A 20,200-nucleotide genomic window follows, 5' to 3' on the forward strand; every position below is an offset into this window, starting at 1 on the left:
GGGTTACTCCAGAAAGAGGCGGTTTATTGTTATGTTTAAATAGCCACATTGCAGTTAAATACTCTCTCTCTGGAAAAAATAAAAAAATAGTACTAATAAAGACACCGCGGCAGACTCGATCCCGAAGCGGAGGAAAAAGCGCCTTAGCCCAGACCTACCGCCCAAGACTTTCGCGCACACACAAAAAGGAGCGCCGTCTCCATTCCGGGTTTAAAAGCGGGAGGCACAGAGCAATTCAGAGGAAATTGCAAATAAAGAACCAAACAAATCAAATCAAATCTAGTGGCGGCACCGAAAACGAGGAAACGAGTGAAAAATAAATCCCCAGAAGGCACAAATCTGAGACACAAGCTCAAAGAAATGACAGGATTAGGGTGGTGGCGAGTGGATGGGGGAAAGGAAAAAATCGAGGCAGGACTGAAAAAGAAAAAAAGAAAAGAAAAATCCTTCCCAGCTCCACAGCCAGGAGAGAGACGAAGTGTCTCCATTTTCCCGAGGAGGAGGAAGAAAGAGTGTTTCACAGACCACAGAGCTTTAGAGAAAAGCAAAGAAACGAGGGGGAAAAAAAAAGAGGGAGGAGATTTGAAAAGATTATTTTTCTTTCTCCCTCACACACTCTCTCTATCCCCCTCTCTCCCGCTCACTCTCTCTCTCACACTCACACATACACACACACACACACACTCTCTCCCTCCTCTCCTCTTTCCATCCCTCTCTTGATGGCCATCAAGGGGGCGGAAAATAAAAAAAAAAAAAAAAAAAGACAACAACAACAACTAATTTTAAACCGGCTCAATCAATGAGTCATTAAAAGAGATTTTTCTTCCCTCCTCTCCTGAATTTGCATGGCATCAGCAAGAAAAAAAAACCCACCCCAAACCTCTCCCCTCTCTGCAGCTATCAGCCTGGACCTGAAACCTTATCTCTCCCTTCAACCTCCCCCCCCCGCCTTTATTTTAAGAAACAACTTTTTTTTTTTTTTTTTAAGTGCCCTCAGCAGCCACCACCGCCAGCCTCGCTGCAAAAAAAGAAATATATAGTTCATTTCCATGTGAATCCACATCTGCCCAAACAACAGCCACCCACAAAATATCCCTCTTCTTCCTCCTCGTCTCCCCTCTCGCTCGCTCTCTCTCTAGATATATATTTATATACATAGCCCCAGAGCCAATAGCTCTCTGGGCTGAAACCTAATATCCTGGTTTTGGCAACTCCTGGCTGTTAATTTGCTCCTCTTTCTTTTCTGTCTGTCTGGAGATAGATTTCCCCCCTCTCTTTTCCCTCCCCGAAGGAAGGGAGGAAGGAGGTTGTGTGTTTTTTTTTTTCCTTGAAATTTTTATCACAAAATTATAATACACTCAAAGGGAAACTCACCGTCATGAAAAAGCAGTGCCTTGTCAACGGGGTTTCTTCGCCATCACATCAGGGGCTGGCAGTGTAGGAGAGAGAGAGGGAGAGCGAGAGAGCGAGGGAGGGAGGGGGGAGAGCGAGCGAGAGAGCGACAGAGGGGGAAAGAGAAAGAGAGCGGAGCGGCACGGCGCGGCACGGCACGGCGCGGCGCGGTACCGCACGGCGCGGCGCGGCACGGCACGGCACCCGGCACGGCACCCGGCACGGCTCCGCGCCGCCGGAGCCCCGGCCCGCCGCTCCGCCGCCAGACAATGCCGCAGCGAGCGCGGCGCCACACGCAGCCGCCGGGCTGGCATGGTGACTGCCCGCTGCCGCGCCGCTCGGCCTGCCCTAGCGCAGGCCCTGGGACAGCTGCGGGGTCGGGGTGGTTGTCAGCAGCCCCCCCCCCCGCCTCCAGAAATCCGTACGGCAGACCTCAGGTGCTGGCGGTCAGGGAGAAGCTGGGGGGCTTTGGGGTTACGGAGAGCTGACGAACTGAAAAGTTTGTTTCGCCCGCTTGCCGCCACGTCGAGGTTGTAAACCACTGCGAGACCCCCCGAGATAAAGCGCAAGGTCACCTTGAAAGAGCTAAGATGGGACCCTCTTGCAAGTGGCAATACTTTAAATGTCTTGCCTGTTTTCTTTCTCTCGTCTCCCGTGGTTGAAACAAAGGGCACGAACTCTAAACGCTATAAAAAGTTTCAGGTAACTTAAATGCTTTAAAAAGTTTCAGGTAACTTAAAAATGCCACTGTGAGTCAAAGCTTACAGCACCAACCCTTCATTGCTACACTTACACAGTTTCTCTCACTTAAAAGCATTAGTAGAATAATTTTGTTCAAAGTTTTTTGATGATACAAGGCTAATAGAACAAGATATTCACAGGATTCATTAAAAATACAATTACACATTCTTTACTCAGATGACTGTACAAGCCTTTACATATTTATTGACCTTTACATATTAAAAGAAAAAAAAAGGATTGAAAACATATTCTTAACATGAAGAGATAATGTAAGCTAATGGCTTTAAAACAAGAATCTTTTCCAAGACCGTTTTCCTGCCGGTACTTGTAATTCCCAAGGTCTTACAGAGAGCGGCCTTTTCTCTTTTTTTTCCAAAAAAAAAGTAACTCTTAAAACTCCTTTGAGAAAAAGGTTTAAAGTAGCATTCTTCTTTATTAGCTTTACAGCTCAAAAAATACCCTTTTGGTTTTTAAACACAATGACATGAAAACACGGATGGGCACTGTACTAGGTGGAACTTCAAGTTAACTGTTTATGTTAACAAAAAAGCACCTACTTTTTTTTGTTTTTTATTAAAATCTGGTTATATTCAGCCAATTCATATTATAATATGGGAAGCAAAGGCCAAGTCTGGTCCCAAACAGGCTAAATCCAAGACACACCTGCACTTACTTGCATGCCCACCGCAGAAAATGTAGGTGCAGTTTCAACTCACTCTGTAAGCGGAAAGGCCAGGCCGTAGTGTGAGCCCGGCAGAGCCATCGCGCAGGCTGGACAGACTGCGCACACGCACGGCACTGCGGAGAGGAGCGGCCAGTTACGAACTTCACTTTTGATAAAGACAGCGCGGGTGTGAGTGGTCAACAATATGGATGTGGACACCGCATGTCAAAGAGCTCGGCAGCCTAATTGCTCTTACTGCTGACACTAGCGTTAGAAAATCGAAAAGGCCACACTTCAGGGACCCGAACTTCAGCACATGTTTCCAGGGGTAAAACTCTGCTCTGAATGAAAGCCTGCTCAACCTCACTGACTTCAGAGAATTTTGCGCAAGTAAGAACCTTTGAACTGGGGAGACACCACAGTTGTTCTTCTGATTTGGTTAACAGGAAGGAACTGCTTCAGAGGGACACCACTCCGAGGCAGATAACTGATCGGTATGCTATCAGCCTCCCAGTCCTACAGAAACTACAAACAGGAAACAGGCAATACAAACAAAGAAGAGGAAGGAGGACAATGATTTTGCCTCATCATAAGAAACACAAGGAAGCCTCTGTAAATTGTCAAAGATTATACCATAATTTACACTTATTTTCCCCAAATGATGTTTAAAAGCAGCACTGGCAATAACCTTGCTAGGCAGGGACAGTACAAAAATGGAAGAAATGATGTCTCCACAGTGAGGCACCTGAAGCTGTACCATTTCTCAGGATCTACACAAGTCAGTGAGGTTATGGTTGAAAACCCTTTACATTGCCACTGAGTGGACAAAGTCAAACCAGAACCCACTAAAGCTTTGTGTGTTTTCTGCAGAAGCAAATTTGCGTGTAATTCTATATTTACTGTGTCTGTTCAGAAACAAATTTGACTAGGTAGAAACAGTTACTTTAAAAAAAAAAAGAATCAAGAGTTGGATGTGACTTAGGTCACACTGAAATACACCCTTAAAGCAAAATTAATGTTACCTTCAATACTAAGAAGTTTGAATTTGGTCTTCAGCTGCACTGTACTCACTTGCTGGTGTACAACAGAATTTTCCAAGCCACTTCTGTAAAGTTGTATTTTTGTGATGAGCTACTCATGCTTTTTTTAAGAGGATCACATGATGCATCTGAACTATCGTTGCCCCAGGAGCTCCCCCTCTTCTCACTGCCTTACTGCATTAGCGCTGAAGACCCCAATGCGTCAAAATTCTTATACCCCAAGGTCACCTGTCCAGAGCTGTCCTTTTCAACCAGCCCTATTCTCCGAATTGCATGCAATGCACATTCGGTTGTTGTCTGTGTGTAGCTTCCTCAATCACATTCATTCATTTTCTCATTCATTTTCATGTAGCAGCTTCAGGAGGAGTAGGGGGAAATACGAAGAAAGACCAGTATCAAAAAGGAATAGGAGAAATCTTCGGAAGACAGACGTTGGCGTAGTAATTCTTACGTACAGCCATTGGGAACATAGTGTGCACCCGTCACACAACATAATACTTGGCTATATTTTGACATCCGCTGTCAAACTATGACCATGCAATTTGACAACTACTGCTCTCATAGGTGTGCAAAGACACCAAATCACATTTGGAGTGAGCTGAGATATGTAGCCCTGAAACGACAGAATGTGTAGAAGCGAGAAGTAGGCTTAGCTACTGAGAGGAGGAACGTAAGGGGCTACAAAACTCTCCCCGTTCATTTTGTCCTCCGGTTTCTCCTAGGTCAAGAGCCCATTTCTCCACCTCTACACGGCAAACATTCTTATTCTTGTGCAAACCTACATTACCACCCCAAAAGCAAATCACGAAGCAGAAGATTCATATGAAAGAATTTAAGGACTAAGCGTTAAATGAATGAATTCCACAGTCATCCTAAGACTCCTGCATGAATAGTTGTTTTGTATCCTCAACCGACTGCACCCTCTCTGAGCTATATCGGATGGAAAAGAATGTCATTTACTCCACTGCAGTCTTGCTTTCCTTGCGCTGAGTGTAGATTGCGGACTACTTCAGCTCTATTTATGGCTTTTCTTCCGCCCATTCTTCTTTATCCCTCCATCCCTTAATATGTTTCTTGTGTGAGCTGATCAGCAGATGCAACACTTCAACTGCATATTGCTTTTAAGAATTACTTATTTAGATGAGCATAAATAACTCTGAGCTTGAAGGCACACAAAACAAATAGGTCATCATTAGAAGCTACAAGCAATACAGAAGTAGAGGTCACAGCACTTGAAAAGTAGGGCACTCATATAGTGCCAGGAAGGAAAACAAGAAATTCAACTTTGAATGTAAATGCAACATGCCATGTGAAAAATTCAGTTCTTTGATATCCATATGAATTGCCAAATTTTGAATAATTATACCACCAATACTTAGAGGACGCACCAGTAAAATTTTCCTAAGCATTACAAATCACTGCACCAAGCCTGTCTGAATTTAAGAAGCAATTGGACTGTGCACTTAGTCACATGGTCTAAAATTTTGGGTAGACCTGTGTGGTGCCAGGAGTTAGACTTGATGATCCTTATGGGTCCCTTCCAACTCGGGATATTCTGTGATTCTATGATTCTAAATGTCAATCAATCATAGAAAGCACCTTTTCAATCACAGAATCATTAGGGTTGGAAAAGCCCTCCAAGATCACCTGGTCCAACCGTCCCCCTACCACCAATGTCACGCACTAGACCACGTCCCTAAGCACCACGTCCAATCTTTCCTTCAACACCCCCAGGGACGGTGACTCCACCACCTCCCTGGGCAACCCGTCCCAACACCTGACTGCTCTTTCTGAGAAGAAATGTCTCCTCATTTCCAACCTGAACCTCCCCTGGTGCAACTTGAGGCCATTCCCTCTAGTCCTATCACTAGTTATCTGTGAGAAGAGGCCGACTCCCAGCTCCCCACACCTTCCTTTCAGGGAGCTGTAGAGAGCAATAAGGTCTCCCCTGAGCCTCCTCTTCTCCAGACCAAACAACCCCAGCTCCCTCAGCCGCTCCTCACAGGACTTGTGCTCCAGGCCCCTCACCAGCTTCGTAGCCCTTCTCTGGACACGCTCCAGGACCTCGATGTCCTTCTTATAGTGAGGGGCCCAAAACTGAACACAGTACTCGAGGTGCGGCCTTGCACAAAACATTACCCATAAAATGAGTGTCATAATTGCGTAACATAACACACAATAGCTGCATGACTCCAGTATCAGTCTCCACGTCAAACACAGGACCACCTAGCCAATACTTGACCAGAAGGGTGATTGGTCAGGGTGTAGGTAGCAAGAGGAGGTAACTAAGAACAAGAGATTTACACCGATACCAGAAGAAAGACAGGTTTATGTGACCGGAGGTTGTGTGAAGGCCAACAGGGCTGTTCCGTGGTGAATCATGAACAAATTCTGGAGAGGTAGATCTGAGCTATGAAAGGTGATCAGTAGAAACAAAAATGTAGTGACTGCACCTCTCATTGAAACAAATTACAATGGAAAATTATTAGTGGAACAGATCAAGAATAACTATATCATGCTCCAGGTTATTTAAATGGAGTCTCATTCTTCAGTTTAGAGTACCTTAAAAAGGAGAATTGAATTTGAAAGATTAATAACTCTCACTCCCGAGTTAAAATAATCTTAAGATCTTCAGCCACTAGAGTGTACTGAGAAAAAAACACCTCTGAAGAGATAGAGCTTTACTACAGCATCTGGAGAAATAATCTTCAACAAATAACACTGCCAAAATTTGTAGAAGACATTTAAACTACAAAACAATGGCAGAAAATTGGGAGGAGATTGTATAGTATTAATAGCTAGTTTAGCGTAGACAAATGGGAACAAATCAGGTAAATAAGGATACAGAAATACATGAAAACATATTAATGAGCACACAGACACAAGGCTTAAAAGTAAAATATCAGTAGTAGTTGAAACAGCAGCCAGTCAATGAAGCTAACAAAAGGGCCATTCCTTATACAACTGAGGTGCCATGGATTTAAAAAAAAATAATTAAAAAAAAATGTTAATGGAAGGAACCTAAGTACAAAATGCAGATCTAAAGCATGAAACCAGGCATTACAGGGATCACAGAAACACAGTGAAACACTAAGTCACTCCAAAAGTATTCATGTTCAGGAAAGAAATACAAGCTTGATAAACTATCCTTTATAGTTTAGATAAAAAGAAAGTCTTAATTAAAGAAGGGACATTATGAATAAAGCTTCATCTAAGTCACAACTTCTGAGAAAAAAATGGTTTTACTTGTATATTTATGGAGCCCTACTAGAAACCAACAGTATAAGATTTGGATATGAATTACGATTGCTGTATTATAAGCCTCAATATTATCGTTAGAAGGTTCATCAACATGAATGGAATTTATTTTCTCAGACTTTCTTTAGAAATGAAGGTCAAATGCTACTAATATGAGGAAGCAATCCTTCAAAATGATAACTGCCAGATTTTTTCATTGGCTAAGCAAAAGGAAAAAAGGAAAAAAGAAAAAAGTTTAGTTTTGTTAACTAATGAATAAACTACAGGAGAGCTTACAGAGAATCAGTAAACTTGGATAAAACTATTTCAAGTTCATTCCATTGAAGTTACTCAGAAAGAGAAATGGAATAGGTTTGCAACTAAGATTCATAATTCCAAAAAACTGGAAAACTTTGAAGCACTATTGAACCTAAGCAGTCCATTGAACTGGCTAGTCCAGTAACTGAACATACTTTTCTGAAATGCCTTAAAAAAAAAAAAAAAAAAGAAAAAGACATTTAAAGTAAGGCACTGAAAAAAAATCTCCTAGGGAGGAACTTCAGAACTAATAACTACCTCAAAGGATGCATAGAATAAGCAGAGAGTCCGTAAGACAGCATCTGTCATTCACATTCTTGGGTCTTTGGAATTTAATTAGGTCAATTAGCAAGTTAGGGTCCTAAGTACCAGTTAGAAGCTAGAGCTGGACCAAACCTAAGATCTCTCCTCTTCTTGAGCTTTTGTGTTGAGTGTATCTGGGCCTCGCTCTATTAATCTGTTAGTGCCTCTTGCCATAAAATGGTACACTTTGAAGTCCGTCTCGGCCTTTGGAGGATAGCTCATTTTCACAGAAATGAATTTGTTTCTCCACCTCTGGCACTGGAACCACCAGGCTCTTGGAAGGGACCAGCTCAGACTTGTTTCAAAACAAGTGCACCTAGACTGGTCGGAATATAATTAGTATCTTAAGCATTACCAAGGATTACATTTCAAAGCTTTTGCATTACTCACTGCAATTAAGATGCACCAACTAAGTTTTACAGTTGTTGTTCCAACTCTCTAATTAGTGATTTAAAAAGTACACATATTTTACATTGTCTTGCCTTTCCATATGGCCAAATATATAAAGAATATCATACTAGTTCAAACAAAAGCTTTTAAAAAAAAAAACGGTATGCCAATCATGTTAAAGGAATTTGTTAATGTTTTTTCAAGAGAACACAAAAAAATACAGAGTCTTGACAGTCTCTTTTACTGAAGCCCCAATACACCATGAAAAATGTAGTCAACAGTATCTTCAGTGAATCATAATATAGCTTACATCTAACGTGGCTGATCACAGTGCCAGAAAAGTTCAAAGAGACCGTACGAAAACTGGCAGTAGAATACTACTGGAAGTTGTGGAAGTCAGTGAAGTACCTACTTTGTAGCCAGAAGTAATTACGTTCATCTGCTAATCTCTTCTGGAGAAGCTCAATCGCACAGGCATTCAGAGATCCCATCTAGCAGATAAGAACTCCATACAAGACACAGGCTGCTGCTCTTCTTGAAAACACAGCTAAAAGATGAAACAGCACTTTTGTGTTTTATAGTGCAACACACATATATTACGTTCTTTGAGATAAAAATGCTGGTGCTGGCGTATGTACCGATGATAAGGAATAGCTGTATTTTCTTCCTTCCTCTGTTTGAGAGAACACAAACCTACATCTCAAGACTATACCACAACTGTAAAGTTCTTAGTTTTCACAAGCTCAGGAACCTCAGGTTCAAGAATCCACTGTGTGGATTCTTAACTGACACCTGGTTGCCTCTATTGATCTTGCATTTATTTCTCTTTCTTATTAAAATAATGATGGAATGAGACAGTATCTTGAACCCTCACTCAAACTATGCAATGTGCCTCACTTCAAGAAGACTTCTAGTTAATGCTGTTGTCTTAGTTTAAATCAGTACAATATTTCCAGGTAGACAGCATTTGAGAGTTATATCCATATGATACAGATTTAAGCCTAGAAGCATGTGTAGCAAAGCTTATTTTTTGGAGTTCCACAGTGCTTTTGCAGTTCCAAGTAAGCATGTGCAACCTGCAACTTCCCATAAGACAAATAACAGTATATAGCCCAAGCAACAGCAAAAGATGTTACTGAGACGAGTATTAACTACTTCCAAAGCAGGGAGGAACTAAAGCATGTCCAGGGGGGAAAATAAATAAATAAATTATAGGCAGAACTATGTACTTGGCTTTTATCCAGTATTCTCAAGCAGCTAGACTGCTTGCAGCAGCTTACCAAAGTGAGTCCAAGCCCAAGCTATAAGGCTGATATTTAGGTGTGGTTACTGCTTGGGAAATTATAAATCCTCTATTTTCTATGGCTTATATTGGAACATGTCAAACAGCCTTAAAACATAAATGTTGCTGCCAGCAAAGTCAGGAAGAAAATTGTCAGCCTTTGCTTACCACAAAATATATATATATATACACCAATATCAATTATACCAAAACCTCAAATTGTAAGTGTGGAAAGTAATTTTGGAGTATCAAGATGAGATGGTTGGAAGAATTTTATTGCTCCTTTTTGGATTTTTCATTATGGTCATACACTTTACTGTCTTGTATCTGGGGTTATTTTACTTCTAACCCCAAAATAATTTGTGTGCATTAGCAATGTGAAAAGATTCCAATCTCTCCCAGAAGCTTCTATTCACAAGTGTACTTGGTCCTCATTAACTGAAACCTTCAATCAGCTCTAGAAAAAAATAAAAATAAAAATCTATCTTTCTGAGTGACTGAATGCCATAAAAAATAATCATTATACTGCAGCATAAAATATAGAGTTACATTTTTTGACAAGTTTACATTAGTGTTTGCTTGTAAATTTTTCATGTATAAATGTATTTTACACGTTGTATTTCATCCACATGGTCACATCTCTTTAAAAATAACAAAGCCATACTCCAATAATATTTACACGCTCTGAAAAAACAGCAGAAGTCTGTTTTTCTATGAATATTCTCATGTATGGGATAAGAACTTGCATCACCGCTACTATCAGTATTATCTACACTGGTGGGAGTAAAAAGGCCTGCTAAGAAACTTACACCCCTTTGCTATGAAACAAGATAGAAATAAGGATTGTTTTTGTCTTACAGTGAATTATTTGTACATTTACATTACTGCAGGTACTGCAGGAGTGGATTTGACTATTTAATAGCAAAAATGCCAAAGACTTACCAAATGCATCATTTAAATACACTGGTAGAGAAAAACAATCATGTGGGAATGCTTCAAGATTTCCTTCTCTTTTTCATGACCAAGCATTCTCCTTTTCTCTGACATAAGAGCTTTTCATTGTTATGACTTAAAGCCTCAAACTTCAGAAGCAAAGCCCTGTACAGGTTAACTTTGCAGCAGTGAGACAGCTCAGTGCCGTAACGCATTGAACACTACATTGCCCACCCTTACTCCATCACCCTTACAGACCATCACCTCCGGCTTGCTGTGGATCAATATCCAAATACTTCGCAATGACCTTGCAGTACTTTGCACGCTCTACCAACCTGCTCTACCAGGCAGCTCCTCGGCATCCCTTAATTTTACATTTTGTGAATGACAAAGAAAGAGTATTCTATATTTTAGTGCAAGCCCCTTGTGCATTGCAAGTATTACAGGCATTTGCCGCCCTTTCTTCTGTCACCCTAACCAGGCTGACATTGCGTGTGCAGGTACTGCTACCCTCTAACAACGTTATACCATGTCTGACACAGAAATTTAGCCGTGTTTCTCAAGAGACAGGCAACGATAGCAAGCTTTTGGTGCTCACTTTATGCGACGGAACAGTCCCAATACTTCCAAGGAAAAAATGATGAGGGAAAAACCCCTCGTGCCATCACTAGAGCACTGCACATTCAGAATATCCTCTGGGTTATCACGGTTTTGTACGAATGGGTAGCTTTAGGTCCTAGTTAACGTACTAAAGGTAACTTCGAAGTGCCAGGAGAAGGGGTACGGTGTTTGTAGGAGCGGGATTTATTTCCACGTTTCTCCGTGCTTTGTGTTCACACCCTCTGCGAGAAGTTCGCGTGCCACGCACCCGAGGCGCGGCAGTTCTCAAGGAACGCACCAAACGGCTGCCATGCCCAGCCGCACTTCGTGCACGGAGCCCTCGCGGCGCACCGCTCCCCCCGCGCCCCCCAAGGACCCGCAGCCCCGCGGTGCGAGGGGCAGGGCACGGCAGGACAGGGCGGCGCAAGGGCCGCCAACGGCAGCGGCCGCCCCTCCCCAGCCCTCCCCTCAGCGGGGCCGCGCCCACCACAGCGCCCCTCCCCCCCCACCAACGGCCAACGGCCGCTGCGCGCGCGGTCGGAGAGGGAGGGGCGGGGCGGGGAGAAGGGGCACTTCCGCGCGCGCACGGCGCGGGGAGGGGGCTTGCAGGCCGGCGGGAGGCCGAAGCCCGCGGGGCGCCCGCCGCCTGGACTCACCCATCCCGCAGCGCGGCGCCGGCCCCTTTAAGAACCGCCCGGGGCTCCTCCCTCCCTCCCTCCCGCCCCTCCCCTCCCCGCCCGGCCAATGGGCGGCCGCGACGCCACAGGGGCTGCGGGAGGCCGGCGCGCTGAGGGGAGGCGAGCGGACAAGATGGCGGCGGCGGCAGGAGGGGCGGCGGCCGCGGCGGCGGAGGAGCCGCAGGCCCCGGGCCCGGCGCTGCCGGAGCGGCTGCAGCGGCGCGAGGCGGAGCGGCAGCAGGGCGTGGAGCGGCAGCGGCAGCAGCGGGAGGCGCGGGCGGTGCAGGAGGAGCGCAGCGAGTTCGTGCTGGCCGCGCTGGGCCGGGAGCGGCAGGCCGTGGAGGAGCTGCTGGCGGCGGGCCCGCCGGACGAGGCGGCGGCGCGGCTGCAGGCGCTGCAGAAGCTGCTGACGGACAGCGTGCGCTGCCTGGCGCCCTACGAGCTGCGCCAGGCGCAGGAGGCCGTGGCGCGGCTGCAGGCGGCGCTGGCGGCGCGGCGGCAGCAGCTGCAGCCCAAGAAGCGCTTCGCCTTCCGCGCCCTGCGGAAAGGAGCGGCCCCCGGCGCGCAGCCCGGCCCCGCCGAGCCCGCGGACGAGCCCCCGGCCCCCTGCCGCGGCGTGGCCGAGGGGGAGCCGGGCGGGCCCCCGCTGTGCGGCTTCAGCGGCGTCGAGGGCCGGGAGCTGGAGCTGGGGCCGGAGGAGCTGCTGCAGCGCGACGTGGTGCTGGCCGAGCTGCGCGGCTGCCGGGTGCGGCTGCGGGGCAACGCCAACACGCTGCGGGTGCGGGACTGCCGCGGCTGCACCGTGCTCTGCGGGCCCGTGTCCACCTCCGTGCTGGTGGACGGCTGCAGCGAGTGCCAGCTGGTGGTGGCCTGCCAGCAGCTCCGCACGCACCGCACCCGCGACAGCCGGTTCTACATACAGGTGACCAGCCGGGCCGTGATCGAGGACTGCACCAAGGTCTCCTTCGCGCCCTACGCCTGGAGCTACCCGGGGATCGAGAGGGATTTCGAGTCGTCCGGGCTGGACAGAAACAGAAACAACTGGAACCTGGTGGATGACTTCGACTGGCTGGCGAGCGACAAGCCTTCGCCCAACTGGTGCCTCATCCCTGAGGAGGAAAGGGTCAGCTGCTGGGACTGACCGCGGGGGCAGCTTGGTACCTACCGATCGAGAAATCCTGATGTAAATGCATTGATTCATAAGCAGGAGGACTTCAGCCCTGATAGGCCATAAAGTGATTGCAGGTGGTATTTAAATTGTGAGTTACAATGTATGACTGGCCTCATTAACCAAAAAGCACCAGTCAGATGTAGTTTACTGTTCTTAAGCAATTTACTGCTATAATCTTTATATTTCACTGTGGAATTAGCCAACTACTGTGGTACCTCATTGCTGAGCTTTTTTAATTAAGGTGGGGCAAGGGGCACCAGTACACAAATAACAGCGAGCCTCTGTTAGAGCTGTTACGCTGCTTTCGCTCACCCGGGCAGAATCTGAATTACGTGCAAGCAGTACAAGTTGGAGTCGGGCGAAAAGACCAAATGCCTAATCTGTCCTATTTTTGTGGTGCTGAAATTACAGACCAGTCATGGGTATGGGGGAGATGACTTCGGTGAGGCAACAGAGACAAAAGATGAAAGGGGGATGTTTTATAGAGGGGAACAGTGTATTAGACAGGTGAACAAGGCTCTGATGTAATTGGGAGCCAGGCTCTGCTGATGGGTGATATCTGTCAGTTGTCTTTATTTTGACTTAAGCAAGATAAAGAGGAAAAAGTCTAATGAAAATTGAATGCTCTCCCACTACGTTAATGATTGCTTGAAATGAGCAAACCTGTAGAGGATACATAAATATTGAATCTTCACAGACTGAAAATCCTATGTGAAAGGATGCTCCTTCTGTAAACAGTTTTAACTTGAAACAAAACCAGATGTGGGCAGACTTTCTAGGGCACGCAGTAGGTGCTGGTGAACATGACAGAAGCCTCAGGGCGGAGATGTCTGTGTGCATCCCCCGGTTAGTCTGTCTGTGTACCAGCCAGCAGGCTTGGCGGTGATCACAGATAAAGGTGATCATAGATCATCTCTCTGCCTCTGCATATCAAGTGCAACGTTGGCAGAGGGAATTAAAATGTGACAAGCATGATATTTCAGTTCTAAAATAGTATGTTATCTTACATAAAGGCCCTTAGTGCACAGTGACTTCTCAAGTCTATTTCTTCTGTCAAGTTCAATACCAGTAAAAGTATCAGTGTTATATTTTTTTTTGTACAGTGACCTGTTAATGGTGAAATAACCAGTATCCAAAAACAGTCCTTAGCTTGTGACACTTTACAAGGAATTACCTTGCCTAAGAAGTGGCTCAGAATTGTATTTAAGAACTCTGCAAAATGCAAAATATTTGTTGCCCTGTCGTATGTGCCTCTAATGGAAAATGAATACTAATTAAACCATCAAAAACTGCATCATTGCTATGAGAAACTTGAAACTTCACTTGAGTACTTGACTGCTTTAGAGCAACAAAAAAAAACTTAATTTGTTTTCAGCATATTTAATTTAAAGGAAAAGGAACAGGGTTTTTTTATATATTTTTCACAGCTTTTCAGTTTTGTTTACTTTTGTTATGTCTACTTTTTGTCTGAACTGGATTTTGCATTTCAAATATATTCTGTTTTGGATGGAGTTGTTTCTTCCCTGGTGATTTTTCTCTGCATTGACAACATCATAAATTGATTTAAAGAAAACACCCTTAGTCATGCCTTAATGTAGGGAGCTGTTAACGTCTGGTGTCAAAGGGATATGATTAGATGAAGTCTCTTAAACTAGATGGAGTCTCTTAAATTAGATGGATGTGTTGAAATTAAGTACAGAGCCTGAATGTGTAGTTAATATTTCTTCCCCACGCGTCCTAGTAGTGACAAATCAATCCCTTCAGCATCCTCTAGTCTAGCAGTAGCAAACTGTTGGGCCTGTAAAAATCACAGAGATGCCTTTGTTCTGCTGGGCAGAGGCTGTGTAAGCATTGCGTTCACGTCCTGCGCTGCCAGACACGGGCTCAGCTGGACGCGTGGGTACTGCTGCTGGGCTGCAGCAGGTATCGGGGGCGTGCGCTTCTCAGAGACTTCACAAACTGGCTTGTAAACATGTAGCTGCGTGAGCTGTCCCTCCTTAGTTCATGGTGGTGTCTGAAAAAACAGAACAAGTTAAAAACACAGAATTTAGACTTAAACTTGGGTCCAAAAACTCCTTTTTCAAAGGTCAGTTATTGAGATCTGAGTTCTCACACATTCCTCTTCTCAAAGTACTTTTGTCAAACTGAAATTATTAGATAGTACCCTTCAGAAATATAACTCTAGAGCGAATTGCTGAAGATGTTCTGGGCAATTACTTTCCCTTAAGAAGTTTAGCGTTACTTTTGTAATATAAAATAGGTAAATGAATCATTTTCTCTAGCATGACACGAGTCAAGAAAATCCAATTTCAGAACAAGTGTGTGAGAATGGTCAGCCAATTTTTTACATGCATTTATGAAGCTATTTAATATATACACAGGTAATTGCACATTTCCATGCACTTTAAAAAAAAAAAAGTTCATTCCCTAATACAGAATCATTCTAGGAGAAATTTAAACTCTAGAAACTAAAGTGTTACATTAATACTGCAGGATATGAATGCAAGCACTAGAAATTTTTTGCTAGTGTATTCATAGGCTGTATCAGTACAGAAATTGCAACATTTCCAAATCTTTTTTATGGAAGGAACAGAAGCACCTATGCATTGCTATCCACTGAGTTATTTTAACAACACCACTTGTAGCAATCCCTGTGTAGGAGGAAATCACAGACAGCACAGGCACTGGCAGGTTGTTGTCCGTGTGTCCCAGAAGGAACGCTTCATGCTGACAGCAGGAGTGCAGGCAGCTCTGGTGTTACTCACCTGTGCGGTAATGGCCAGCCTTCTGCAAGCCTCACCAGGAAGCAGAAGGAGGACTAGCAAGTGCGGCACGAGTGAGAGAGGAACGGCAGCAGAAGTTCCAAAAGTACAGTTAGCTACTTGAGGAGAAATCCATTTTCCAGTCAAATTTAGCGTGAAGTGGTAACTCAGATGTATTGAGAATTGCGTACTCATTCACTTTTATTTTCTTCACAAAGTTATTTAAAAACATGGTAGAAGTAAATACATACGAAAATGTTTCACCAGATAGTTATATATTTAATAATCATCTTTAAAATTTCCCAGCTGTTACTAAACTAATTTTTTCCTCTAAGATGGAAAAAAAAAAATCTTTCAGTGATGTATTCAGTGTACATTTCTGGAAATAAGACACCGGGGATACTTCAGCAGCACTAGACTATAGGGTTGTGTAGACTATTTCACGGGAACCACTTAATGACAAAACACTGAGCACTGTAAGACTAAGAGCCTGGTTCACAAGACTTGCAGCTTGATTGTATTTGTTTACCTTTTGCCTCAACTGCCAACAAGGGCATCAGGAAAAATGCCTTGGTGCCAGCAGGTAAGCCTGAAGCACTTCATTCAAGAGGTCAGAACACTTCTTGAGCACATGTGATGAAATAGGTTCACTGAGAGCGCCTGGGTGTAGCAAGTCAGGAATTGCCTGCCATCTTGTCTCTAGATGAGCTGATGACAGAGCAGCTCGTGCATCACATTCGAGCAAACCTCAAAGAGAGTAAGAGTGTCACAAGGTATCCTGAGCTGTTTGGGCAAGCGACTTGGCTACCACGCTGTCCTTCTGAAGCTTCCACTTGAGAGCAATCAGAGGCAGGGTTCGTGCAGCAGCAGGTCCCAGGAGGTGTGCCAGGCTGTCTCCGTTCTCCTGGGTCAAGGAGACACAATGCCAGCCTGGTCAGAGCTGCTTTGTGCCTCTGCTAATCGCAGCTTGGCGGAGGAGGGCGGCACGTTCCCTTTCTTCCCTCGGTACAATGAGCAATGCTGACATGAAGAAAATTGCCCGCCAGCCTCCTGTAGGCCAGGAGCTGGGATTGCTTTACCTCTGACCTGCTAGAGAGGGCTTGCAAGAATCTCCTCCTCCCGAGGTTATCGTGTTAAGGAGGCTTTGCTCAGCCCTGGGTTGTACAGAGCAGTTTCACGGCTGAGTGGCCAGCTGGCGAATTCAGGCTCACGTTCGTGCTACGGGTGGTGGGGGAGCTGCACCATAGTCACGTAACCAGCATAACACGAGACCGGAGTGAATGAAGTCTCCTCAAGGTCTTCAGCCCTGGTTTGTTTCATCACCACCAGAATAAACAAGGACCTTCATTAGAAGTACATCACCTATAGTAATAACAGCAACAACTTCTGCTAGGCTTCAACAGCTGAAAAACAAACACCTGCATGGTGTGACTACATCATGAGGATAACAGGAACACCGGCACAATAAAACTGGGTGAAAATTGGCCCTGAACTAATTGGCAGAAAGGCAGAAAGCTTCTGAACCATACAGAGCACTGAGGTGTGGAACAGTTTTCCAGAGTCATGAGCGCTAACTCTTAAAACATTTCAAAGAACAAACTGGTTGTATTGCCTTGCTCTAGCTGGTGACCTTACAGAAACCTGCAGATAAAAGTAACTTTGTTAGCAGCAATCTAACTCAGCTTTTTACAGCTCATGTGTCTGTGAACAAAATAGTTTTACTCAAAAAGAGTTCTTCAGCACTACGCAGATCTTTGAGTGTTGGTATTTGTTGATGTTTTGGGTTGAGTGGTGAGAAAACTTAATCCCAGAAAAGCAGCCAAGAGTTCTGCTGTTGGTTCCAGTGTGGCCAGCATTTCACCTAGCCGTCACACCCTGAAAGAGGCCGCCCCCCTTGCCTGCCTGCACGTGGCTCTCTGAATAGCAGGAACACAAGGGAAGCTATTGGCATTTTCTCTTTATCCAGCCCTGTTTCATTTAGATGGATTGTGGTGTGTGGGCTCTAGCAGAACTGTTGCCTGAAAAAAACAGGTAAGAAGTACACAAGACAATTTCTTACATACTTTTACCCATATATTTGAAAGCTTAGATTTATACTGTTTTTAATTGATTTAAATGTATATGTTTTCACTATTTGGGGAATAATTATATATAGACAAGGATCCAGTATCAGTGCCTTTACTTGGAAAAGCTTCAGGTGCTACAAAATACTTCAAAAGCTTTCCGCTAAACAATTCCTGAATTCTTTACACCGAACATACTGAACCCCAGGCCCCTCCATATCCACCTACCTCTGTCTTTCCAAGCGGATTTCTCCCAGCACGTGGGAGTGGGATCTGAGGGCAAACTTGCTGGATTTGAGAGCTGCCTGCAGACAAGTTCACGTCTTTCCCTCCCTTCTGTATCATCCTTTTGCTGCTCAGCTCTCCCCTCTTGTCTCCTACTTTCCATCAGGCTCTCCCCACTTGTGACTGAGGCTTTTTTTCTGTGCAGCCTTCTTGTTGCAGATCAGACAGCCGCACAAGAGAGCTCATATGCTGCACTGTTCCAAAAAGCCAATTTCATCATACGCAAGGAAAGATACAAACAGCAAGAAAAGCCTGTGCTACTTGTGGAATTTCAGCGTTTCTTTTCACAACATGATCTAATTTATCTGAGTTCAGGTTTCATCTGTTTTGCTGTTTCCCTGTAATAATGGCTATTGTGATCCTTTTGGAAGCTTCTTTAAATTCCCAACATATTTCTTCCCAGTTTCTGCAAGTACAGACGTTGATTTATAAGTTATTTTTTCAGCAGTGAGCAGTACACCCTAGACATCACAATAATACAAATAAATACTCACAGTGAGCATCTCGTGGTCCAAGAACAGACTGTGTTTTCTGAGCACACTGTGGATAAAGGATGGGTGAAGTGCTGGGAGCTGCCCAGAGCAAAACCATGCTGAAGACCCCAGCGTATGCCCCAGCGATGTTGGGGAACCACAGGGGTCGGTGCCCCTCCTCGCCTTTCCCGGGACACACAACAGCCCAAGCACTGGATTTAGCCACTTGCCTCCGTTCCCAGCCTCAGGACGAGCAGGCACTTCACGTGCCGCAAACAGGGCAGCCCACCCAGTTACTGGTGTACGCAGGAGGGACAAGTCACAAATCAGACGTTCCTCCTCCTGTGATCCATATACTGTGGCACAGCCATTTCATCGCGTTGTGCCTTAGGACCGTCCCTGTACACACCACATGGTTATTATCCCAAACAAATCCATGAACAACAGCACGGAAACAAATTTCTTAGCTCCGCACAACAACCCCTGCGGCAGTTAAAACAGGCACCTTCATCCTTGCAGTGACACCTAACCACTTCTAAAGGAAGAAAGAAAAAAAAAAAAAAACAACCACCAAGAAATAAGAAAGCCAACTGTTTCATATCATAGAGCAGCATGAAAGCAGCAGATTAGGCCAGGAAATGATTTTTATTACCAACTAAAAGCACTTTCATAATTTAGGCATGTAGGGTATACCTGTATAAAGGGAATTTGCCTTTTATATTTCACATTCGTGAAGACTTGGTAAGGAGCATGGTAGGTCCAGGGCTGGGCAGCAGACTGCATAGCAAATACCAGATTGAATCATTTGTATTAAAGATACCTTTTTCCTCTCCCTCGACATTAACCGGTAATGTTGGTTATATTTAGGTTAGCTTTTTTAGAAAAATATCAGTATTACATTGTTATCAGTAGATATTACAATTCTGAAACAATATTTTGAATTTGAACACTTCCACAGGGAGTCCTAGCAGATCGATAATCATTTGAATATTTTATTTTAACATTGTTTTTTCTCTGGAACAGCATATGAATTATATATTTGAGTTTAATATGCAACCTCTGAGGAGACCATTAACTCTACCATCCTTACTGCAATTAGCCTTTGTCTTCTGTGGATCAGTTTCAAGATTTTCTATTTGAAATACAAGGAGGTAGTAAATTTACCCATTTAAAGGCCAGTCCCAGCCAAGATAAATATTTACAAGAGCAGATTACAGGCAAAAACATCTTTCTTTGCCATGCTGTCCACACCCCGAACCACTTTTTTTATGATCCCCCTTAACCTTCCTCTTCCCTATGTTACTGTGCTGGAGACACCCCTCAGCTCACCAGTTTGCTGAAGGTCACACAGGGTTTGCCACCTCTGTCTGGGATGAGCTGGAAACATCAACTCTCCATTTTTTTAAGCACTGACTTAATTTTTTTTTTTTTTTTTTTTTAAGCAAAAGCACATGAATTACCATCAGTAATCCTCTTTAAAACTTGTCAGTATGGTAACTCAATTTGATAAGTGAGTAGCTTTTACTACACCAAGTTGTATAGACCCATTGAAACTACTTAAATAAACACAGCAACTATCCAAATCTGGGTTGCTTCAATTGTGCTCATTACTCAAAGTGATGACTTTAAAGGAGTCACCTGAAGTCTCAGAGGCCTAATTGTGAATCACCTTCCTGGGCATCAGGTGATTCAGGGATCATCCCCCAGAAAGTGTTAACCATTTATGGGTGGTTTATCAGGACCTCTCCTGATACCTTCATTAAGGAGAAGAGTAAGGCGGTAGATTTGGAGGCCCCAATGAGCCCCGAAGCTTATGCTACACATTCTGTTTCACTACCTCTTTTCCTGAGGTAACAGGAAACACCATAG

General features: G+C 44.5%; 2 protein-coding genes and 1 long non-coding RNA gene across 7 annotated transcripts in view; 1 reads left to right on the top strand and 2 right to left on the bottom strand.

Moving 5' to 3' along the window:
• BICRAL (BRD4 interacting chromatin remodeling complex associated protein like) overlaps positions 1-2,419 on the bottom strand; it is a 37,555-nt gene extending 35,136 nt beyond the window's left edge. For 2 of the 4 annotated variants that reach the window (XM_040550474.1, XM_040550475.1), the window contains exon 1: positions 1,375-1,671. The gene's annotated coding sequence lies outside the window, so the exon portion shown is untranslated. Of the gene's footprint in view, positions 1-158; positions 1,317-1,374 lie in introns of those variants that run through there. The other 2 variants (XM_040550472.1, XM_040550473.1) reach the window with 2 other exon arrangements.
• Positions 2,420-11,695: 9,276 nt separating this feature from the next.
• TBCC (tubulin folding cofactor C) lies at positions 11,696-14,030 on the top strand. Its single transcript, XM_040550476.1, has one exon. The coding sequence runs from the start codon at positions 11,711-11,713 to the stop codon at positions 12,716-12,718; it is 1,008 nt and encodes a 335-aa protein (XP_040406410.1). The 5' UTR covers positions 11,696-11,710; the 3' UTR covers positions 12,719-14,030.
• A 272-nt stretch (positions 14,031-14,302) lies between these two features.
• Positions 14,303-19,842, bottom strand: LOC121066800. 2 transcript variants are annotated; one of them, XR_005817962.1, is made up of 5 exons: positions 19,661-19,842; positions 19,025-19,108; positions 17,802-18,264; positions 16,040-17,528; positions 14,303-14,762 (listed from the first exon to the last, which is right to left on the bottom strand). It is a non-coding gene; the product is annotated as an uncharacterized LOC121066800 (long non-coding RNA). The 2 variants fall into 2 exon arrangements; XR_005817961.1 differs by lacking the exon at positions 19,025-19,108.
• Between the last annotated feature and the right edge of the window lie 358 nt (positions 19,843-20,200).

Source organism: Cygnus olor, chromosome 3 (genome assembly GCF_009769625.2).
Source record: "Cygnus olor isolate bCygOlo1 chromosome 3, bCygOlo1.pri.v2, whole genome shotgun sequence".
Taxonomy (NCBI): domain Eukaryota; kingdom Metazoa; phylum Chordata; class Aves; order Anseriformes; family Anatidae; genus Cygnus; species Cygnus olor.